Source organism: Hypanus sabinus, chromosome 3 (assembly GCF_030144855.1).
Source record: "Hypanus sabinus isolate sHypSab1 chromosome 3, sHypSab1.hap1, whole genome shotgun sequence".
NCBI classification, from domain to species: domain Eukaryota; kingdom Metazoa; phylum Chordata; class Chondrichthyes; order Myliobatiformes; family Dasyatidae; genus Hypanus; species Hypanus sabinus.
Genome location: NC_082708.1, coordinates 33,775,224 through 33,800,808, shown reverse-complemented (window position 1 = coordinate 33,800,808; position 25,585 = coordinate 33,775,224). Strand labels below are relative to the sequence as shown.

General features: G+C 36.3%; 2 protein-coding genes across 2 annotated transcripts in view; one reads left to right on the top strand and one right to left on the bottom strand.

Annotated features, from left to right (window-relative positions):
- The window catches only part of LOC132391180 (uncharacterized), a 1,045,680-nt gene that overhangs the window by 556,719 nt on the left and 463,376 nt on the right, over window positions 1–25,585 (top strand). The gene's annotated exons all lie outside the window — the stretch shown is intronic.
- The window catches only part of LOC132391177 (short transient receptor potential channel 4-like), a 93,204-nt gene that overhangs the window by 1,347 nt on the left and 66,272 nt on the right, over window positions 1–25,585 (bottom strand). Inside the window, exons 4-11 of the mRNA XM_059964044.1 lie at window positions 17,362–17,880; window positions 14,589–14,925; window positions 8,206–8,345; window positions 6,018–6,340; window positions 3,620–3,815; window positions 2,026–2,232; window positions 1,856–1,897; window positions 358–447 (exon numbers count right to left, since the gene is read on the bottom strand). Of these exons, the coding sequence (XP_059820027.1) occupies window positions 358–447; window positions 1,856–1,897; window positions 2,026–2,232; window positions 3,620–3,815; window positions 6,018–6,340; window positions 8,206–8,345; window positions 14,589–14,925; window positions 17,362–17,880 (1,854 nt within the window). The remainder of the gene's footprint in view (window positions 1–357; window positions 448–1,855; window positions 1,898–2,025; window positions 2,233–3,619; window positions 3,816–6,017; window positions 6,341–8,205; window positions 8,346–14,588; window positions 14,926–17,361; window positions 17,881–25,585) is intronic.

Sequence of the window (25,585 nt, the reverse complement as noted above, 5' to 3'; positions counted from 1 at the left end):
CGTAACTGCTTTGTAATACTTTGTATGCAAACTTTCTAATATTCAAGATTATATATTATTTTGGAAAAGGTGGAGAACAGGGTTGAAATGATATACCAAATCATTAAGGATGTTTAGAAAGAATGGAGTCATGATTTCACTACACCTGATATATGGAACTATAGTGGCTGATGTTGTATCTGTAATCTACCTGTCTATTTCCCAGATAAATAGCATTTTTTAAAGAATTATGTCTTTAATGAGATATTTTCCTTTTAACTTTTTGTTAAAAGTGGCAACTATTAAAATTATGCATACTGTATATTACTGATATTATTTTGCTGAATAATTTGTTAAACAATATTTGAAAAATAACACCTTGAAATTCTCTTCAGTCAGCCCTTCTTCAGTTTTGGCATCTCTTATCATTGCAGCAACATATCTTTTCACCAAGTTTCTTATGACTTCCTGGAAGAACAAAAAGAAACATTACTTATACTATAGATTATAGAAAGCTATGCTGTCATGCAGTTAGAGCTTTGGAATGAAATACTATGTTGATGTGCCTTTGCTTTTGCAGAAAACATACATTTTAAACAGATTAATAAAATATTTCATTAAAATAGGGATTTGTCATTTGGTTTGCATACAGAGTTAACTTGCCAACTAGTATTAGAATAAAAGATTGGGAAGATATGGTTCTATTGGAAACTCAATGAAGGTTACAAAATTTCTACCACTTTAAAGTATGCTGAAGGTTTAAACTGAATGTTCTGGGAACAAAGAAGCATTTAATTGGTGGCTGCAAGCTTAATAGTTGCGAAGACAGAAATGTACTCAGAATATATGTGTTGAATGACATGTGGCACCAGGCATACATAAAAAGAAACACTAACCTAGTGAATCCAATAACTCATGGGCAAATACTTGCAAAGACTCTATTTTGATGATTGTATTTCTTATGCCAGTGTTTTTGAGAAATCTTCCTTTTTCTTAATTGTCACTTCCTTACATTATTGTGGAAAAACCCTCAAATGAGTTTATTTGATTTTTCTCATTTTAGTTCTTGTCCAAAGTGGAAAATGACGTTTCCCTGTCCTCAACATCCACCCCAACTGCCTCCACATTGAAAGATCATTTCTTATCATTTCCACCAGCTTCAATAGGTTGCCATTACTAGATACAGCTTTCCCTCCCTTTCAGTACTCTGAAGGCACTGTGTCTCTGTAACTCTTTGGTTTACTCTTCAATCTCCATCAAAACACACACCCCATTCATTTCCAGCTGAAGGGAATGCAACACCTGCCACTTTACTTTTTCACTTCCCACCATGCACACACTAAAATATTCCTTTCAGATGAAGTATTTGTATTTCATATTAAGTGCAGCACATTGTGCTCACAATATGATCTTCTCTAATTTGAAGAAACCAAAGGCAGATGGAACCACACTTTACAGAAAGATTTCAATCAACTTTCAGAAGTAATTGTGCTTTTATCATCACCATTTTGTTCCATCTAATCTGGACAGAGTGTCTGTAAACAAGAAGCTTCACTTCCTTTATTGGCTGGTACAATTACTATTGCCAAAATAGTCTCCTCTTGGCCCCCCTTTAGCCACAGACATCTTTCTGTTCTCTCTACTGTTCCCCTTCTCTCCAACTTGAAATGTGTCCAAATCTTACCTAAATTAAACTTAGAAAACACAAAAATACGTATTAAGGATTGGTTAATGATTTTAGAAAAATAAAAATGCACATAGATCCTACTGTAGAGTCGAAAAAAGTCTTCTTGTTGATTCTATAAGAGACTCAGTAATGATTGTATTTACATGAATATATGCTTCAGACACGGAGATGTTAAAAAAATACATTTACCTGATACTGGTGATTTCGTCTTAGATTATTAGCTGCACGCCTCTTTAAAAATAAAAAAAATATATAAATGAAATAAACATATAAAGCATTTTAATTTGAGGAGGTAAATGAAGCTGTTTGCTAAAATATTGACAGCTATAAAATATGCACGAAGAAATTTCATTTCTTACCCCAAGAGACCCAAGACTTTCAGGCTTTCTTCGCTTTTGCTTACAGAAAACTTTGACACATAAATGATTTCTTATCCATGTCAGTAAATACCAAACAGATTTTGGACTTGGAATGATGTTAAAAGGAGTTGGAAGAGTTCCACCTTCTTCAAAATAACTCATCCAAAGTTTTGTTCTTGCAAATTTCCATTCAATATCAGCATGATCCTGTAACATATCAAATCAGATGGTGACCTCATTTGTCATTGTTTATGATGTTGTTTAATTTACTGTACTTAGATTTTAGAACCATAAACAAAAGTGAATGGCAATTCCTTTTTGGAGTAATCATTTTCTGAACCATTTCTGTCATTTACTGTATATTAGATCATAAGACATAGGGGCAGAATTAGGCCATTCAGCCCATTGAGTCGGCTCCACCATTCCATCAATAGCTGCGGCTGGATCCTACTCAACCCCATACACTTGCCTTCTCGCCATAATCTTTGATGACCTGACCAATCAGGAAACTATCAATTTTCACTTTAATATTTCCATGGTCATGGAAATTAAAGGATCCTGTACACTCCCACCATAGGAAACATCCTCTCCACATCCACCTTATCTAGTCCTTTCAACATTTGGTAGGTTTCAATAAGATTTCTTCCACATTCTTCTAAATTCCAGTGAGTACAGGTTCAAAGCTGCCAAATGCTTGTCATATATTAACCCCTTTATTCCTGGAATCATCCTTGTGAACCTCCTCTGGACTCTCTCCAATGACAAAGCATCCTTTCCGAGATAGGGGTCCAAAACTGCTGAGAATACTCCAAATGTGCCCTGACTAGTGACTTATAAAGTCTCGGCATTATTTCCTTGTTTTTATATTCTATTCTCCTTGAAATGAATGCCACATGGCATTTGCCTTCTTTACCACATACTCAGCATGTAAAATAGCCTTCTGGAAGTCTTGCATGAGGACTTCTAAGTCCCTTTGCACCTCCCCATTTCGATAATAGTCTGCACTTTTGTTCCTTTTACCAAAATGAATTAGCATACATTTTCCAAAACTGTATTCCATCTGCCACTTTTTTGCCTGTTCTTCCAATTTGTCTAAGTCCTTCTGAAATTGCATTGCTTCCTCAGCACTATCTACCCCTACAATTATCTTCATATCATCTGCAGACTTTGCCACAAAGCCATCAATTCCATAAGCTAAATCACTGACATATAATGTGAAAAGTAGTAGTTCCAATAATAACTCCTGAAGAACACCACTAGCCACTGGCAGCCAAGCATAAAAGGCCCCCTTTATTCCCACTCGCTGTTAAGATTTCTATAAAGTTTGACAATCTATTTTAAGCCTTTATAATAGCCAAACGTAAGTAATTCCACATCAATTTAAACAGATTGAATTTAAGCTTAAAAATAATATAGAAATTGCAATATAGAATCAAATCAGGATACAAACTGAAAAGGCAGATAAATATCCTAATAATTATAAATGGACAAAAGTATTACCTAAGAGTATTGATTTTTTAATTTCTAGCTTTATGACTAGTATGCGAACACATATTTTAATTGATACATTGAAATATATACAGAAAGAACTCACTGCAATAAGCTGATAAGAATTGTTCATCATAGCAATCAACATGTTCAAGAGAACCACTAGAGAAATTATATTGTATGTTCCAAACATAGTGGCTCCAACAAACTCTGTGAATTCATGCCGAGCCTTCACATTGGTCACATATAGATTAATGAGACCAAAGATTGACCAAAACAGTGATTGAAGAGTCTCAAATAACCTGCAAAATTAAAAAAGTGACCATCAAGTTAATTGCTTAAAAGAAGACATTTGGCATATTGCAGCAATTTAAAAATGGGCAAATAAATGAAGTAATTTCAGTTACCAAAACTACTTCAAAAGATCAACCAGTAAGATAGCAAAGTTTGGTGTAATTTAGGTAATTAAAGCAACATGAAGTTTCAGTGCCAACGAATGTTTTTATCAGCTGCATTCAAATCCACCTTGTTTGGTTAAAAACACATTCATAGATTACACTTCAAAATTAGGCCTTTGTGCATTGTATCCCTGCCTGCTTTTGAAAATGAGCTATCCAACTACTAACACTTTTGTATTATTTCCCACACTTATCCTTCTTTTGCTTTCAAGTATTTACCCAATCCGCTATTAAAAATTCCTACTGGATTTCTATCCACCAGAAACATAGTGAAATAAAACAAATTCTGCTGTCCTCTGTGACCTTTAATACAAATCTCAAGCTCCAAGGTTTTTCTTTTCTGAAGAACAAGTATTGACTCCCATATCCTTGGGTCTCCTGAAAGCAATAATTCAAAACAAAATATGAACTCAGCAACAATAACTCTCTGCACTTCACAGTAGTGGCCATATCATTCAAATAGAACAACACTTTCTATGCAGGATTTAACATTTCTAGATAGGCACAGAGAAGGCATTAGGTGCTTTGAAGATCTTTTCATAGATAAGCACTTTGCAACTTTTGAACAATTGTCTGTAAAGTTTGGCCTACCTAACACTCATTTCATTAGATATCTCCAAATTAGACATTTTATCAACCCTTTAATACCAAATTTTCTTGAGGTACCCGTTAAAAACGTTGTAGATTTATTTCTTCATATGAATCCATTGGGTAAAGTTGTAATTATTACTATTCAAGATATGTTAACGATGTTGAAGCAAACCCCCTTCGACAAAATTTAAACTGCCTGGGAGCATGATTTAAATTTTTCTTTGTCTAATGAGGTTTGGGATTCAATTCTCAAGTCAGTTAATTCAACTTCTCTATGTGCTCGCCACTGCCTTTTACAGTTCAAGGTGGTACACAGGGCTCATATGTCTAAAACTGAATTGTCACGGTTCTTTCCTGACATTAATCTGTTGTGATAAGTGCAAAGGGGGCGAGGCCTCTCTTATTCATATGTATTGGGCTTGGCCTAGCTTGGAGAAATTATGGAGAGATTTTTTTTAACTTTATCTCACACACTTAATTGCTATTTGGAACTTAACCCTCTGATTGCTCTTTTTGGTACTTTGAGAGAAGCTGACATGCAGTTAACTCTGACTAAACATCCTACATTGTCTTTCGCCTCTCTTTTGGTCAGACATGCAGTCCTTCTTAGGTGGAGAGATGCTGCCCCTCCCACCCATGCTCAATGGCTTAGCGATTGATGCATCATCAATAACTCTCTGAGACGTGAGGCGAGATATAGTTTAGGTAGTAGGCAATATATCTTCTTTTTATAAATACAGCTCTATGGTGATATGGTTCTGATTAACTTTTTTTATATATTGTAAGGTTGACTTCGAGTTGGTAGTGGGACGGTGGGGTGGTAACTAATTTTACACGATTCTACTATGGGTGCTTTGCTTAATTGTTATGAATTATACTTTGGTATGTTTGTTTTGCACTGTATAAACCTTTTTTATTGTTTTTTTTTGCTTTGTTGCATTGCAAAAACTCATAAAAAATTAAAAGAACAGAACAATGTTAACAAATCTAAAATTCTCAACTAAGAAAGAAACAAAACTAAAAATAATGTATTTAAATTTATTGAACAATGATGCCACCTCCCCAACACAGCCAGGCAAAAGTAATCCATTTTATCTGACACTTCCATGTTAACAATATATGATGTTAGAAGTAAAGAAAACAAACCATTATCTTCCAAGGACCTCTGCGCAGTCTCCTCAATTCCAAGCTCAATCATAGAAAGGTGCACAGAGAAAACAATTGAATATTTTTTGGGAACTCACTAAGGCCTTAAAATAGTTTTCTGCAGTAATTTAGATGGGTTGAAGGTTGAGATCCAGGATTCCACTGGTTGTTCAAAGAATAACATTTGATCCTATTTCCTTACAAAGCATCTTTAATTTCCCCATGCATAGCAGAAACATGGCCACAAACTTGGAAAATTACATCCATAAAAAAAACACTGTCGTAATTAAAATGAATAAAGGTGCTTACGTTGAAAAGGCATTGTTCTGTTTTTCACACCTTATCCCTTTGCAGCTACTCGGTTCATCTGATGCATTTGTCTCATAGTAAAAGTACAACTGATTCAGTCCATTTGCAAAAGCTAGCAATACCAGACAGTATATGAACAAGAATTTCAGAATATCCAAGAGCATACGTCCAAGAGATATTTGCAGGGGCCCCAGATGAGAGTTAGCGGTGAAAAGTGAGATTAAGCGAAGAGAACTGAAGATATTTGCAATGGCAAATAATGCCTCAGCAACTAAGGTCGGATGCCACATTTCCCAGTCTTCACGTTGGCGTGAACCACTGTACTTTAAACAAAATAACAATGTCAGTAAAAAACATGTATTCACTTTGATTTCTTTATTTCAGGGACTTAGTAAAGGTTGATTGCAAGGTCCCAAAAATAACATTTTCTATTTTATAAATCATAAAATATACATACTAAAACACGTTTAAAGAAACGAGTTTTGTCTTGCTAACTTAATGCAATCTAAATATAAAGCCTACCATCCTTAACGTGTATTAGATAACTATTTCAAAATACTTAGAATATAATTATTTTAACTTTATTATTGTTATTTATAAGAATATCAAATACAATGATGAAGCCAATAACTGACTTGTCTTGCTATTTTATTGAGATTTTGGAGTAGACGTTAAGTATAGTAACTGGGTGCTTACAAATACTATTGTTGTATAGACAGCACTTTTATATATTTTTAAATTCCAAAGATATCTTTATCTATTTGAAAACATAATTGTTACTGCTGTGAAAACCACTGCTTTTACAATCGATCTGGAAATGATGCAGAGGATAATCTTTTCTTCAAACTCCTGGTTAATTATAGGATACTATTTGATTAAAAATGGAAAACAGAATTCAAAACATTTCATAAATGAAGAATTGTAGTTCTGAGAAGTGCAATTCAATGCTTTAATAATAGCTTTTCACATGACCATTTATCCGAGTGCATCTCATTTCAAAATATTATCAACTTTCATCTAAGACAAACTTCCTGGGCTTTTCACAAAACAAATATAGTAAATGTGAAAATTTCTAAATATAAAGTTACACTGAAGGATATGCCTTTGAAACTGTTTTAATCAAAACATCAATTTGTAATTTAAAGTATGAATTAAAACACCAATATTATATTAATTTCATTGTAATTAATATTTAGTTCCTTATAATTTTATTTAAGCAATATTAGCTATCAAAGGCTAGATTTTCTAAGTATTTTCTCATGGTAAGATATCTGATTACACTCATATTCCAAGTAGGGAATGAAGAAGCAGTCCTAGTGTGAGAAATGGAGTTTAAAAAATGATATAAAGACTATACTGATCTTGAATATTTAGTTGTAGAATACACTTGGTAAACTATGTACTTTATCAATTCATTTTCTCTTTTCTTTTGTCGGAATCTCACTAAAATTCTATCTTGGTATATTGATCCTGGTTTCTTATTGACTATACTTTCAGAGGTTTTGGTGATAATATCTGGGTAAGTCTGCCTACAAATTAGTCTGCAGTACTAATCTTACTTTTTAGAACTTGCCTCCAAATGTAATGCCATTGCGCAATGAATTTCTGCGGAGGAGTTGAATGTACTAACATTGCCACCTAGTGCTTTTGGAATACATACTACTGGGATAAATTTCTTATATTTATATCTAGTCATATTTCATATTTCTATTTTTCCATTTTAACATTTCTATCACTAGCTTCTCTCAAGAACTTTACATTTTTCTGTTACTCTCTTTATCATTCTTTTAGTCTATTTTAACCCTCATCATCTATTTATTTTATTAGCATCTCATCCTCTAACATGTTACTGGTTGCATTTGTTTTTTTTCCACTTATAATAGTATTCCATATGCCTCTCTCATTTGTCCTCCGCTATGGCTTTTCTCCTCATACTTTTTGAGATACTTTTCACTCATGTTTTTTTTCTTCCCTATTACTCTATTTCACTTCACTTTCTCTTTTGTTTCTGTCTTTTCATAATTGTAGAAAATAAAAAATGAGCAGGACTTTAGTTGTTTGAATATACAAATTTCTTTTGCTGTTTCAAACCATGCACGATTTAATATTCTGACTGAGTTGGAGTTAAATATTTGTCAATAGTATTTTTTCCTCAGTTGAAATGAGTAGAGATTTGGAAAAGAAATACCTTAACAAAAGCAACTATTTTAAGAGAAATTGTTGCTAGGTATAAAGAATTCATCACAAAATCCATTAGATTCCACCAGTCATGTATGTAATCTTGAAGTCCACCATCCCACATTTGCTTTATTTCACCCCAAATGAAACCTGTTATTAAAGAAAGAAGGTACTGAAAATACATCTAGATCTTCTTAAGAATAAAAATATACACAGTATCAAAATTCTTAAATAAAAACAGCTGTGAATTGCTCCTAACTTAGTCAAACTATATTTTGCCGTTTCACATATTTTATTGTCTGAAGTTTCTCAAGTTATAAATTACTGAATGCCTAATTGCAGCAATTCATTAAAAAACATTTTTCTCATTATGAGGTTTTGATCTTAAATGTTTTAGATTCATCATGCAGAATAAACTGTCTGCCCAATATAAACCTAGTCTGAATTTCACTCCATAGTTTGATGAAATGGAATTCAGCTGGATTGCATAACAGGGCAAACATTCTGATTTGACAGCTACAGAAGCAAATAAAGTACTTTATATTTTTAAACATGATAAAATATGCAATTTTGAAACCTCTTCATTCCACATGTTTCACAAGCCACAATGTTATTCAAAAAATAATTTAAAACCTGTTATAATAATCATGTTCTATTTTAGGATGGAAACAGTCCTCTACAGCCTTGACATGCTTTCCAGCAATTTAATCTACATATTAGAGAAAATATGTATTTGTAAATTTAAATATGCCATCAATATTTCTTCATTTTATGTTTAGAAAAGAAATGTATTCATTATACATCTACTCTTACAAATAAAATGCTTAGAAACACTTTGGTATCATTTATAATTTAATGACAGTTCATTGAACATTTTGACTAAAAAATACTTCTTAGAAAGTGTAGTCACCATCAGTAACAGAAAGAATAGTTAACTTGCACTTGAGCTTCCATATACATTAATGAGATAATTACTAGATTTCCTTTACTATTGTGGATTGAGAAATAAATGTTGGGCAAGATAACATGGAGAACCTCTCCACCCTTCTAACAATGTTCCATGTGAGAACAAAGTACCCCAGTTTAAAATTTCATTCAGAAGATAATGGGGCAGCATTTCTGTGCTACAATTTTCTGCCTAGATCTCTGGAATAGCTCAGGTGCAAAAGTGCTCCCCTTTACAGCTAACAATAAATCCTAAGCCACCCATTAAATTGATGGATAAATGGCTTTATAGCTCACAGATTCAGTAGAAATTTTGTACATTACTTTGTATCTAACCAAACTGAAGCAATAATGGGTGACCAGAATATTTTATCTTTTGTTTAGATTCTATGCGATAATGTTGTAAGTATTTGTATTTATACAATGGGGGTCATTGGCACAAAATAGTGAATATGCTTATAAGCACTGAAGTCAATGGATGCCAGAATGATTTATATTGTCAAAGAAAAGGAATAAGTATAGGAATAACTTTGGATAAACTTTGGTTTATAGAAATAACAGCAGGCCTTCTTAAAACATTGGTAGAACTATGTGTGCAGGTGTGTGTGTGTAAGGGAAGGATGGCAGAGTGAAATAGAAATAGTTAATAAGATAGTGCAAAAATAGGGGGTGAGTTTGAAGATTTTAATGCTCTCAATAACTGCAGTAAGCAAAACTGCTCCAATTATAAAAGAAGCAAATTATTATTATGTGCTTCACAATGTTTTGGATAAGTACATATTTAGTACTGAATAGCCAAGTGATTTAATACTGAGAATAAAGAATCAGATTACAATTTGACAATAAGGATATCTTGTAAATGATGTCCATAATGTTACTGAATTTGGTGAATGGATTGAGAAAGTGCTAAGGAAATTATAAATTAAAATTTTAAACTTAATAAAAAACTTCAGGCGATGAGAAATATATCCATTAGACTATGATGTACTGTAAATAGGGAAATCTTCAGATTTTTCAAATGAAAATTTGTTATGACAGAAAACCAGTGCATACCCCTAACAGGTGAAAGTTTCACTTTGTGTAATTGAGCAGCTGTGAAAAACAAATACAAGGCAAAAGAAAAAGCATATGCATATGCAAAGCAAATGGAAATCTGGAAGATAATAAGTGGTGCAAATAGGAAATGTAAAAATTAATTTATAAGGGATATCAAAGGTGACAGCAAAATGTTATCATTACTTTCATTGAAAGAGAGTTGTAAATGGGAATGTGAGCCTATGAATAGCAATTGAAGGCAAGACTATGAAAAAAACATGGAAATGGCAAATTTCTTAAATAAGTACCTTGCATCCATTTTCATTGTGAAGGAAGAGGACAAATTACCAGCAGTACAAGGGAACCTAAAAATAAGTCAAGGGAGGAACTTAGTGGATTTTATATCAGTAAGTAAGCAGTACTGTAGAAGATAATGGGATCTGAGATAAATAACACTCCAGGCTGTGTTTTAAAATAGGTGTGATAATTTCAGATTATAGTTTTCAATTATGAGTCCCAATAAAACATTAATTCTGTTTCTCCCTCTGCAAATGTGGTCAGCCTTGATTAGTATTTCCAGTGCTTTCATTTACACATTTTCCAAGGCAGTGTCGATTAAGGATCTCTACGAATGTCAATCCATGTTTAAGGGAGCGATGGAATTACGAGATAATGACAAACTGATCACATTAAGAGCAGATGAGAGGAAGTTGTAAGGGACTATCAAAAATAGTGTGACTGAACACCCAGACAACGAATTATCGAACAAAATCATCAGAAATTTGTGAAAAGTCTCTATCTGACTGATCCAGCCAAATGTCTTCAAGAGGATGAAGAAAGAGAAATATCAATGGATCTTTTTTGTATGGAATTTCAAAAAGCATTTAAAAAAACCTAGAGATTATTAGTGAAAACAAATGTGCATAGAAGTGGACATAATTTTGTGACATGGATTGGGAATTGGTTGGACAGCAGGAGTTACAGAGTGGGAGTTGGCAGGATATGATATGTGAAGCATCTAGGGATTTGCACTGGAGTACTAGCTTTTCAACATATTTTGCATTGACTTAGATAAAGGAATAAAGAATCATGCTCTCAGATGCAGTTGACACCATGTTTGCAAACATAAGTTGAGTGGACAGGAAGGAAAAACTACAAAAGAGCATTACCATCTATGAAAAAGGGCAATACTTTAGATAATATAAAAAGACAGTTACTATTTATTAAGTATAAAATCTAAGTGTTAAAAATGACACAGTTGGTATTGCGTATGAACACTTCTATTTAGAGATACAGTGCAGAAAAGGCCCTTCCAGCCTTTTGAGCCATGCCACCAGGCAACCCACTGATTTAGCCCTACCCTAATCATGAGACAATTTACAATGACCAATTAACCTAGTAACTAGTACATCTTTGGACCAGAGTGCCCAGAGGAAACTCATGTGCACAGGGAAGGAATGTACAAAATTGCTTATAGAGGACACTGGAATTCAACTCTAAACTGTGATACCCAGAGCTGTATCAGCATCATGCTAACTGCGGTACTTAGTAGAGCAAATACAAATGTTTTAGTTATTTTAATGGTTATACTTATACATTTAAAACATGTGGTTTATTGCCTGTAAAAAGTGTTAGGCTTTGTGAAGTATTCCTGGATGTTTATTATTTTCACAAGTATTCAACATAGCTGGCGCATGCAAGTCAACATCTTAGAAAAGGGAAAAATAGGAATTAACCCCCAATGAAATAGGACTTATCAGGAATGGATTCCTTGATGAAGCCCATGCCTGAAATGGCTGTAGTCAGTCATATAAGACCTTGCACCTGTTCACTACTGACACAGTAAGCTTTTCCCATATACTTACCTCAGACTGAAGCCAATAGAATTTACACTCTTCCCAAACTCAAGCTCAAAAATTGCTGACAGTCCTGAATATCAACATCCATAATCTCACCCCCCAGTCTGCTAATCCAGTATGTCTTTCCAGAGTCAAATCCTTCCTGCCCTTTCTCACTTACTACCTTGATCTTTCTCCATTATCCTTTCCCTTTATCATGGTATACTTATAAACCATCTTTCTTTCTAGGATTCTAAACACCTGATTCATTAATTTGAGTGTCAGCTGTAATAATGAACAGTAAACTGATATTTGCTTTCTGTTCATAATTGGGTATCCTCTGCACCGGCTCCACATCAACAGGGCCAAAGATCCAAAAACTGGATGCATCTTGCTCCTTGCCACATAGAAGAAGGAGCTACCAAATGGAGATCACCAGATTTCTAGACTGGTATTTTCAAAGAGCTCAGTTTAACTGTTGAATGACATAAATACTGAAAATATGCACATGGTGGAACAGAAAGGTAAAACGTACAGTGTGACTCCAATCAATCACCAACATTTGAAGTAATTTACCTCATCAATAAATAAATAAAACAATTTAACTTATTTAGGTCCACATATAATCCTAAACTCTCAGGCAGCCTTCATTTCTATTATTTGACTATTTTGTAAAGTATACTGATAAATAATGTTCTGCTGGTCCAGTGAGGTTGAAATTTCCATTCTATGGTCATGGAATTAACCTCCTCCTACTATGCAGTGGTATGTGGAATGATTAGAGATTCTGGTATTTACAAACAAGGGAAACCAATACCTTGAGTAATTCTGCTTTAGTATACTTTCATCTATTTTATTTACAGTTACAGTGCAGAACAGAACAGGCCCTTCCAGCTTCCTGAGCCACACGGCCCACCTATTTAACCCTAGTCTAATCACAAGACAATTTGCAATAACCAATTAATCTAATAACCGGTACATCTTTGGACTGTGAAACTGGAGCACTCAGAGGAAACCCAACTCCTTACAGAGGTCACCGGAATTGAACTCTAAATTCTGATGCCCCAAGATGTAATAGCATTGCACTAACTGCTCTGTTTTTGTGACATCCTATACTATGAGGAATCATTTTTCTAGTAAGTATATGGTTATTTTGGAAGGGTATTTCACAACCAATTGCATCAGACCACAACCAAATTCTGTAATTATGCAATTCACGTGTTGAAACTTTCCAACAAGTGTCATAGAATCTTCCATGGTATTCCCTCCACATGCTCTTCTACCAAAATCAAATTCAAGGCCCTATCTATGACAATTCAGTATAGAACTCTAACTGGACATGGAACATAGTGAATTTTATAATATAGCTTCTTTACATTTTCTCAATGAGATACTTGCATTGAGATCTGTTGTTCCATATTTCATGCAACAAACTATTTGCTGAAGGAACTCAGTAGGTCAAACTACAGTTGTGGGAGGAAAGGAACTTTTCACATTGCTGATTGAAACCCTGAATCAGGACTGAGAATAAAGATACAAGATAGTCAGTATAAAGAGGAGAGCCAAAGGATGGTGAATCTGTGGAATTCATTGCCACAGGTAGCTGAGGAGGCTCAGCCACTACATATATTTAAAGGGGAAGTTGACAGGTTCTTGATTAGTAATGACATCAAAGGTTATAGGACGAAGGCAGTGGATTGGGGTTGAGAAGCTGTGATTGGCAGAACAAACTCAATGGCCTAATTCTTATGGAAAAGGGAAGTAGTGAAGCAAAAGTCTGAGGTGACTGGTGGATTGAAGGAAGGTGGAGGATGTTAGGGGAGGTAAGGGGGAGGTGGTGGAATGGCATATGAATGAGAGAAATAGAGACAAAAAATTGAAAGGAATGTGAAGGGCGGAGACAACTGTTAGAGATTAGCATGAACACAAAAAGCTATCAGTACTGGAATCTGAAATGTAAATGGATATTAACCAGAGAATAGGCGAATAACAGATGGAACCAGATAGATAGGAGATGGGGAGCCTATGGGTGAGCAGTGTAGTAAGTGGATGAAACCAAGAGCGGAGGGGTGGGGTTTTAGGGAGGGGGACAAAAATGGAAAGAACCAGAAGAAGACCCACCCACCCCAAACTGGTTCCAGTTCCATCTGCTGCTTGACCTATTGAGTTCATCCACCAGACTGTTTGTTGCTCTAGATTCCAGCATCTGCAGTCCTTTTTGTCTCCTGTGATTTTGTATTTCAATTTGATTTAAAATTTTGATTAAGATACAAATTGGCTCTTTTGTTCAGTTAAACACCAATTTAAGAAAAATGCAGTTGACATTTCTTTCAATGTACAGAAAGAAACATGATGTAATTTTAAAGTTTACATATTTTAGCACTTGAAATGTTTTCAAATAGTTTTAGCAACTAATTTGTATATCCAGTAATGAATTTAAGTTTATTTCATTAAAACTATAATTTAAAAGATCTCTATTATATACACAATAATAACAGTTAAGCTATTATTTCAACACATTTAAGATAATGTTTACATATATATATATATATGCATATATACACAAATAAATTACCTAGTACCCAAGGCAGTATCATCCATTCAACAATAGTCGGTGGAGGACCTTGCATATTTAAATCTGTTCGATCAATGTGTTGAGAAGCCAGTAATAGCAGAAAAAGAAAGGTCAAGTATGATGCTGTATGGCAGATAAACTTAATAAATGGTTTTCTAATAAAAAGGCCTAATGTGCTTTTTGGTGCTATTAAGTAGCACACAGAAAAAATTGGAAATAATAATCCAACGCTGATGCAGGTTATGAATTTGACAATCCAATGTCTCCTTCTCCAGCCGGGAAACTCATCATACCAGCGAGAAGCAAGAAGCTGCTGACAGTTTGGCTGAGCAACAAACTAGAAGACAAAAATTATAAATTTAAAAACTGCAGAATGATTTAATGCACAAGAAAAAGAACCGTGAGTGATAAAAGTTACGTTCAATGAAAGTACTCACCATTTCCTTCAATCAATATCTATACTAAAAGAACGCAATTACAAATTTATCATGTCGTTCAGTTTAAAATATAGATTTACTATTTTTAAGGTGAGATACTAAGCATTCCATTAGTATTTTATTCCATTAGTATTAGTATTAGGTGCTCACAGTCCCACTTTTACCAAATATCCATTAACAAGTAACTTATATTAATGCACTATATAAAGTGGTGCTTTCTTACACCACAGCTTCAAAGTGTAGAGCAAGGTGAATTTTGTCTTCCAAAACAATTTGCTGTCTTCTTCATTGAATAGTCGGCATCAGCCAAAGGGATAACAGTATGTCAGTGCGCAGAAGCTGCCTGATTTATCTGGTATTTCAAGCATAGGCAGTTTTTCTTGGTTTTCATATGCAAATATGATTATTTTTTATCATTTGTAAGTAGTAACAAACTAATATCAAAAAGAGGGGAAAACCTGCATTTCTGCCGAAGGGTTTTGGGCCCAGAAATGTCGACTGTACTCTTTTCCTAGATGCTGCCTGGTTTTCTGGTTTCCTCCAGTACTCTGAGTGTGTTGCTCAGATTTCCAGTATCAGCACATTTTCTCTTCTTTATAAAAAAAACTGCATTTGATGGAATCTTAAATCCCACACAAAATCCCACACCAGATAGCATCTTTCCATAGATGCTATCTGGTCAACTTTGCATTTTCAGCACTTTCTGTCATAATTTTGTATATAACACGCTGTTCTGATTAGCACCTTCAGTAATTACACAGACTAAGAGATGACCAAGACAATGTCTGCTATATGTTGGCTATACTGGAGTGCATCAAATACATGGCGTTAGATGCATTGTTGAAACCCAATTTTGCAACACTTCATCAAATCAATCGATGTTGATGTCTAGACTATGGAGGTTTCCAATATAAAAGACAATACAAAGCTTTCAACATCAATACTTCTCAATTACTCTGGACTTCTAGGACTTTGCTTTCTGTGTACTACCTTCTCAGAATCTTTATATTCCCTGGTTCTCTCTCTGACTAGTATACAATGGTTAAAATAGAATCACTTGGTTAGGAACTATTTTCTCCTAAGTATCTGTTTCTATGTTGTTGCTCGTGCTGTAACATGCCAAGATGGACAAGGTAACATCTTGGTTTCCTTAAACAAAGTTCAAATTCAGTCCAAATGAAAACTAATCTTATTGTAGATAGAGTAATCTTTCATTATTAATGCACTCAATAAAATCTTAGGCCAATTGACTCTAATTTTAGATTGGCAGAGTGAGTAAATTATTCAAAATAATTTCTGAGTACTGAAAATGCTTAATGAAAACTTAATAAGTTAGAAATCCTTTAGTGTTTGTGGGAATGCAGATATATTAAAGCATCACCTTGTCTTACAGCAATAGTGATGGTAGGGTGCGGAAAGAAACCATGAACCGATTTTGTGCACAGCTGCAAAGCACCAAAAATCAGTGATAGATAAGACCCACAGTGCCCTGCCTGATGAAATACTTCTTGTTCATTCACACAAGCATAAGAGGCTTTTTTCTCTGATAATGTTACCAATGCTATAGTTTCACTTGCACATGTAATAACGCTTCAAAATAAATATAACACGGAAATCAGCAACATAGAAAAAATGTAACCAAATTAACTATTGGTTGAAACAAATGTATTGTTGCTTCCACTGAAGAGCTTCTATAGATTTGGCTCCAATTGCTATTTGCTCCAGATAGTCTGTTCCAATGATTTCAATGGCGCAACTTTACATTTGCAACAAATGGGATACAGAATTTTCAGTTTTAATTTGATGAGATAATTCCAAGTTCTAAGTTATGATACAATTCAACAGAGGGTGACATTTTTAATATATAAAGCAACAAGTCAGCATTAATGGTGATAACTGCAATTATGCTAGCTCATTTTCAAATCAACACTGACCCAATAAACAATGGTCCATTCTCACTTCTGTATTCAGTGACTGAACTGTAAAAATACTGTATAGATCTCTTCATGGAAAAATACACACATTTACAACTACCTAAGGAAATTGTAATAAAAGTTATCATTTTGTGTTGTAATATCACTCTGATTACATTAATTACACCAAAATAAAAGTAATATCCTGTTTAAAATGAACTACCGTTATCATTCATTTTTCCTTTTTCCTAAACAATGCTAAAATATTATTTGTGAAGCTGGAAAATATCTAGATTATTATTTCATAAGGACTTACACATTATTAAATCTAGAATGGTGCTGACTCATTGTTTCAATTACGTATTGAGCACATTTTATTCATCACTCATACACAAAAGAAAATATTATAACTAAAAATCTTACCTCTTTCTGATGATACCTAATGGCCAACTTTAACCTGGAGAGATCATTTAGTGCCTGAACTTCCAGGATGCTATTATCATCTCTATAATTAAGTATAATTTCTAATTCTCTGGAGCTCCTTGTTTGGTCCAACAAATCTTTAGCAAATGATTCACATTGATGTGATAATTCTTCATATTCTGATTTAAATTCATTTTCCACTTTACTTAGTTCCCGAAGCTCCCAGCTCAAATGAAATGCAGTTAGAAAGGGGTCTTCACTTGATAAAGCAATCAAAGATGGGCTTGCCAAAGCCTTGTATATGTTCAACCTTGATCGGGAATGACGCAAACTGTCAACATCTGAGCTGGAAACACACTCAACACAGTTACAACGAACTTCATGAGGCTGTGGTATAGAAACTCCTCTTTGGACAAGAAGCTTTATTATCTCATAATTGTTTGTGTGAGCTGCAAGAATAATAGGTGTAATATCTGGTGTAAATTCTGAAAATTGTTTATCCAGTAGTATCGGTGGAACCTGTCGAACAGAAAGAAATTATATTATTTTGAGCTGAACATACAATGTTTTTTCCTGATGAAAGGTCTTAGCCCAGAATGTTGACTGTTTCTTCCTTTCTATAGATGCTGCCAGATCTATGAGTTCCTGCAACATTTTATGTGTGTTGTCCTAGATATCAAACACCTGCTGAATCTCTTGTGTTTAAGTTTGGTTCTGTTGGTTTTATGTGCAATCAGAGTGGAACAACAAGCCCTTTGGTCCAATGACAAAAATCAGGAATTTCAAATTGGGTTACATCAAAAAGCACTGATTTAGTTTTCTTTGTATTTTTATTTAATTCAGTCTATCTTGGATGACTGAAATTAGGAGGTAGGTGGGTAGTGTTGTGGATAGTGTAAATGTGTTGTAGGTTACAATAGAATATACATGGGATACATGGGATATATTACAAGCCATTTAATCCTGGAATAATTTTTGTGAACCTCCTTTGAACTCTCTCCAAATTCAGCGCGTCCTTTCTAAGATAGGGACCCAAAGCTGCTCAATACTCCAAATGAGGCCTCATCAGTGCTTTATAAAGTCTCAAGATTAGATCCTTGCTTTTAGTCATCTTCATTGCATTTCCCTTGCTCACCATGGACTCAACTTGCAAATTAACTTTTAAAGAACCCTACACAAGGACTCTCAAGTCCCCTTGCACCATTTTTTGTTTTTTCTCTCCCTTTCATTTTTTCTACCAAGGTGCATGGCCGTACATTTCCCAACACTGCACTCCATCTATAACTTCTTTACCAATTCTCCTAATTGGTCCAAGACCTTCTGTAGCATCTCTACTTCCTCACAACTACCTGCACCTCCACCTACCTTTATATCATCTGCAAACTTAAACTTTGCAACAAAGCCATCAATTCCATCATCCAAATCATTGACATATAACATAAAATGAACTGAACCCAACACAGACCTTTGTGAAACACCTCTAGTCATTGGCAGCTAACCAGAAAAGGCTCCCGTTATTCCCGGTCTTTGCCTCCTGCCAATCAGCCACTGCTTTATCCATGCTAGAATTCTTCCTGTAATACCATGGGCTCAGAGCTTTGTTAAGCAACCTCATGTGTAGCACCTTGTCAAAGGCCTTCTGAAAATCCAGTACTCAAAAACAACAGATTTCTCTTTGCCTATACTGCTTGTTATTTATGCATTTGAGGAAACCATGCTAACTTTAGCCTATTTTATCAAGTGCCTCCAATTACGTTGAGACCTCATCCTTAATAATTGACTCCAGCATCCTCCCAACCACTGAGGTCAGACTAACTGGCATATTATTGCTTTTCTCCCTTCTTGAAGAGTGGTGTGATATTTGCAATTTTCCAGACTTCTGGAACCATTCCAGAATCTAGTGATTCTTACTTCTTTCAAACCACGGCGTGTACACCCTTCTGGTCCAGGTGACTTATTTACCTTCAGACCTCTAAAAAGCCATCTCTTAGGCATTCTAGAAATTCCCTCTCTTGGAATCCAGCACCAGCATGATTTTCCCAATCTTCCTGCATATTAAAATCTCCCATGAATATTGCAACATTGCTCTTTTGGCATGCATTTTCTATCTTCCATTGTAATTTGTAGACCACATCCCTACTACTGCTTGGGGGTCTATATACAACTCCCATCAGGATCTTCTTACTCTCGCAGTTCCTTAGCTCTATCCACAATGATTCAACACCTTCTGAACCTATGTCACTTCTTTCTAATGATTTAATTTTTTAACCAACAGAGCCTTCCTACCTGTCCTTTTGATACAATGTGTACCCTTGAACATTAACCTCCCAGCTATAATCCTCTTTTAGTCATGATTCAGTGATGCCTACAACATCATACATGCCAATCTGCAACTATACTACAAGTTCATCTACCTTATTTTGAGTATTGGATGCATTCAAATATACAACTTCAATCCTGTTTTCACCCTTTTTGATTTTGTCTGCCTTTTATGCTGCAACTCATCCTATTGACTGCAATTTTGCCTATCAATAGCTTCTCATAACTACACATTGCCCCTGTTTATAAACTGGCTACCTCATCTTCAGCACTATTATCCACCTTTCCTACGATACTTCTTGCATTGAAATGTAGGCAGCTCAGGATACTAGTCACACCATGCTGAACCTTTTGATTCCTAGCTTTGTCTGAGGACTTATCAACATCTCACTCCACAACCTCTCCACTAACTGTTCTGGCATTCTGGTTCTCATCCCCCTGCAATAGTCTAGTTTAAACCTCACCATGCAGCATTAACATAATTTCCTGCTAGGATATTAGTCCCACTCCAGTTCAGGTGCAAACTGTTCTTTCTGTACTGGTCCCACCCTCCCTGGAAGAGAGCCCAGTGACCCAGAAATCTTCTGTCCTCCTTCCTACACCAATTCCTTAGCCACATAACAAACTGTATAATCTTCCTAGTTCTGGCCTCACTAGCATGCAGCATGGGTAGCAATCCTGAGATCACAACCCTGGAGGTCCTACCCTGTAACTCAGTATCTAATTCCCTGAGGTCCAGATGCAGAACCATGTCACTCGTCCTACCCATGTCATTGGTACCTACATAGTCCACAAACTCTGCCTGTTCATCTTCCCACTTAAGAATGCTGAAAACTTAATCTGAGATGTCCGGGGCCCTGGCACCCAGGAGGCAACATACCATCCAGGAATCTCGTTCTCGCCGATAGAACTTTCTATCCATTCCACTAACAAACAAATTCCCTATCACCACAACATGCCTTTTCTCCCTCATTCCCTTCTGAGTCACAGAGCCAGACTCAGTGCCAGAGACCAGAGCAGTGACTTTCCTCTGTTAAGGCATCCCCCCCACTGACAGTATCCGAAGTGACAAACTTGTTGTTGAGAGGAATGTTCACAGGGGTACTCTGCACTGGCTCCATAACCTCTTTTCCCTTCCTGACTGTAATCCAGTTTCCTGTGTCCTGCACCTTGGGTGCCCTATCTATATGTCCTATTTATCACCCCTTCAGACTCCTGAATGATCTGGTGTTCATCCAGTGATCCAAGCTGAAGCTGGATACACTTCTTGCAGTTGTAGTCTCAGGGACATTGGAGGTCTCCCTGTCTTTCCACATCCTGCAAGAGGAGCATTTCAAGATCCTGCCTGACATCTCTACTGTCCTAACTGAGCAGACATAAGGAAGGAAAGGAGAAAAAACCTAACCTAGAGTTTTTCTTTGTTTTTGCTTTCCCTGTCTGAAGCCTTTCTTCGCTGAAGCTTCAAAAAGCTAAAGCCTCAAGATCACCACTCTGACTCTGCCCACTCAGACAATGGCTGCTTTGCTTACTCCTGCCTTCCTTTAATTTGATTTTGTTAATCAATTACAAATGCGGATTGGTTGCTGGTCAAAGCTCTGTTGTGTTGCAGCAGCTACCCACTGCTCTCTTTTCTACTCGGACAGTGGACCTGAATGAAATCCCCTCCTCTCAAAATTTCCGATGTTCGGAAAGGTCGCTGGTCAAAGCTCTATTCCTTTCTTAAATAGGGGTACAACATTAGCCACTTGCTGGTCCTCTGGGTTCTTACCTGTGGCTAGAGAGGACACAAAGATACTGGTCAAAGGCCCAGCAATCTCGTCTCTTGCCTCCTTTAATAACCTAGGGCAAATCCCATCAAACCCTGGGGACTTATCCACCTTAATGCTCATTAGAAAGCCCAAAACCTCCTCCTTCTTGAACGCTAAATGCCCTAACATATGTATACATTCAGTATTGACATCCTGGTCCTTCATATCTTTTTCCTTTGCAAAAACTGAAGCAAAGCACTCACATTCTTTGCATCCAGCAAATGTTCCTCCTTTTATCCTAGAGTCATTCCACTCTCTCCCTAGTTATCTTCTTGCTCTTGATGTTTGTATAGAATGCCTTGGAATTCACCTCAGTTTTATTTGCCAAGGACTTTTCATGGCCTCTCTTGGCTTTCCTAGTTCCCTTCTTTATTTCTTTTCTGGCTTCTTTCTACTCATGTGCTTCATTTCATCCTAACTTCTGAAGCTTTACCTACATTTCCTTTTTGATTAAATTCATCACCTCTCTGGACATCCAAGATTTTCTTATCTTTCCATTCCCATCCTTCCTTCTAACAGGAACATATTTTTTCCTGTAGTCTGTATTCTCTGAATTGCTGGTTATGCCATGTGCCAGTGAGGGTACGGATAGGACAACTGGCAGACAAATGTGTTGCTGAAGAATTGAATCAGAATCAGCTTTATTATCACTAGCATGTGATGTGAAATTTGTTAACTTAGCAGCAGCAGTTCAATGCAATACATAATCAAGCAGAGAAAAAATAATAAATAAAACAATAATAAATAAGTAAATCAATTACATATACTGAATAGATTATTAAAATGTGCAAAAACAAAAATACTGTATATTAAAAAAAAAGTGAGGTATTGGCCAAAGCTTCAATGTCCATTTAGGAATCCGACGGCAGAGGGGATGAAGCGGTTTCTGAATCGCTGACTGTGTGCCTTCAGGCTTCAGTATCTTCTACCTGACAGTAACAGGGAGAAAAGGGCATGCCCTGGGTGCTGGAGGTCTTTAATACTGAACGCTGCCTTTCTGAGACACTATTCCCTGAAGATGTCCTGAGTACTTTGTGCCCAAGATTAAGCTGACTAGATTTACAACCTTCTGCAGCTTCTTTCGGTCCTGTGCAGAAGCGCCTCCATACCAGACAGTGATGCAGTCTGTCAGAATGCTCTCCATGGCACAACTATAGAAGTGTTTGAGTGTATTTGTTGACATGCCAAATCGCTTCAAATTCCTAATAAAGTATAGTCACCGTCTTGTCTTCTTTACGACATCAATATGATTATATATGGTTAATACATTATATGGTTATTTCAATATGTTGGGACCAGGTTAGATCCTCAGAGATCTGAAGCTGCTCACTCTCTCCACTTCTGATCTCTCTATGAGGATTGGTATGTGCTCCTTCATCTTACCCTTCCTTAAGTCCACAATCAGATCTTTTGTCTTACTGACGTTGAGTGCCAGGTTGTTGCTGCAGCACCATTCCACTAGTTGGAATATCTCACTCCTGTAAGCCCTCTCGTCACCACCTGAGATTCTACCAACAATAGTTGTATCGTCAGCAAATTTGTAGATGGTATTTGAGCTATGCCTAGCCACACAGTCATGTGTATACAGACAGTAGAGCAGTGGGCTAAGCACACCCCTGAGGTGTGCTAGTATTGATTGTCAGCGAAGAGGATATGTTATCACCAATCCACAAAGACTATGGTCTTCTGATTAGGAAGTCGAGGATCCAATTACAGAGGGAGGTACAGAGGCCCAGGTTCTGCAACTTCTCAATCAGGATTGTGGGAATGATGGTATTAAATGCTGAGCTATAGTCGATGAACAGCATCCTGATGTTGGAGTTTGTGTTGTCTAGGTGGTCTAAAGCCATGTGAAGAGCCATGGAGATTGCATCTGCCGTTGAACTATTGTGTCAATAGGCAAATTGCAATGGGTTGAGGTCCTTGCTGAGGCAGGAGTTCTGTCTAGTCGTAACCAACCTCTCAAAGCATTTCATCACTGTCAATGTGGGTGCTACCAGGTGATAGTCATTAAGCCAGCCCACGTTATTCCCCTTTGGCACTGGTATAATTGTTGCCTTTTTGAAGCAAATGGGAATTTCTGCCCATAGCAGTGAGAGGTTGAAAATGTCCTTGAATACTCCCACTAATTGGTTGCCTTACCGGGTACTCCATTGGGACCTTCTGTCTTGCGAGGGTTCACTCTCTTTAAAGACAGTCTAACATCGGCCTCTGAGACAGAGATCACAGGGTCATCGGGTGCTGCAGGGATCTTCACAGCTGTAGTTGTGTTCTCCCTTTCAAAGTGTGCATAGAAGGCGTTGAGTTCATTTGGTAGTGAAACATCACTGCCATTCATAATATTGGGTTTCGCTTTGTAGGAAGTAATGTCTTGCAGCCCCTGTCAGAATTGCTGTTGCTTCTGATATTGCCTCCAACCTCACTTGAAATTGACGCAGGGGGAATGGTTTCAAATTTCCTGATCATACAGATCTTTTCTGGGGAAGGTATGATCAGTACAAAAAGAATGGTTTATACTTGAACCTGAGGGGGACCAATATCCTTGCAGGCAGGTTTGCTAGAGCTGTCGGAGAGGGTTTAACCTAATATAGCAGGGGGTTGGGAAATGGAATGATAGGGCTGAGGACGGGGCAGTTAGTATACAAATAAATGCAGGGTGTAATGCTACTGTGAGGATAGGGCAAAATTGCAGTCAGAGGGATTGAAAAATGTAATGAATACAGGACTGAAAGTGTTATATTTGAATGCACGCAGCATATGGAACAAGGTAGATGATCTTGCACCACATTTAGAGATTGGCAGGTACAACATTGTGGACATAACTAGGTCATTGCTGAAAGAAGACATTACTTGGGAGATTAACATCCAAGGATATACGGTGTTTTGAAAGAATAGGCAGGTAGGTGGAGGAGTTGGGGTGGCTCTGTTGGCAAAAATGAAATCAAATCCTAAGAAAGAGGTGACATAGGATCAGAAGACGTAGAATTCTTGTGGGTAGAGTTAGGAAACTACAAGGATAAAAAGACCCTTATGGGAGTTATATACTGGCGTCCAAACAGTAGCTAGGATGTGGGCTACAAATTACAACAGATTGAAAATGCATGTCAAAAGGGGAATAATACAATAGTGATTGGGGATTTCAATATGCAGGTAGCTTGGGAAAATTAAGTTGCTGCTGAATCTCAAGAGAAGATATTTGTAGAATACCTACAATATGGCTTTTTAGAGCAGTTGATGGTTGAGTCCGCTAGGGGAAAGGCAATTCTGGATTGGGTGTTGTGTAATGAACCAGATTTGATTAGGGAGCTTAAAGTAAAGGAACCCTAAGGAGGCAGTGATCATAATATGATTAAGTTCACCTTCCAGTTTGAGAGGGAGAAGGTACAGTCACATGTATCAGTATTACAGAGGCATGAGAGAGGAGCTGGCCAAAGTTGATTGGAAGGTAACACTATCAGGGATGAAAGCAGAGCAGCAATAGTTAAGAGTTTCTGGAGCGATTTAGAAATGTAGGACAGAAACATCCCAAAAATGATGTTTTCTAAAGAGAGGATGAAGCAACTGTGGCTGACAAGGGAAGTCAAAGACCGCATAAAAGGAAAACAGAACTCATTTAAGATCGGAAAACTTAGTGGGAAAGTGGAGGATTGGGAAGTTTAAAAAAAAACAATAGAAATTAACTAAAAAAAAATTAAGGAAAGTAAAGATGAGACATGAAGGTAGGTAAGCTAGTGAATAATACAAAAGAGGATAAAAGAGGAAACAATAAGATTTTTCAGATGTAAAAATAGTAAAAGAGAGGCAAGAGTGGATATTGGGCTGCTGGAAAATGATACTGGAGAGGTAGTAATGAGGGGACAAAGAAATAGTGGATGAATTTAATAAGTTTTTTGTAACAGTCTTCACTATGAAAGACACTAGCAGTATGCCAGAAATTTGAGTGTCAAGGGGCAGAATTAAGTGTAGTTGCTAATACTAAGGAGAAGGTGCTTTGGAAGTGAAAGGTAAGTTACTTGGACCAGATGGGCCATCCCAGGGCTCTAAAAGAGGTAGCTGAAGGTACAGGCATTAGTAATGGATATAAGAAAAATGGAGGG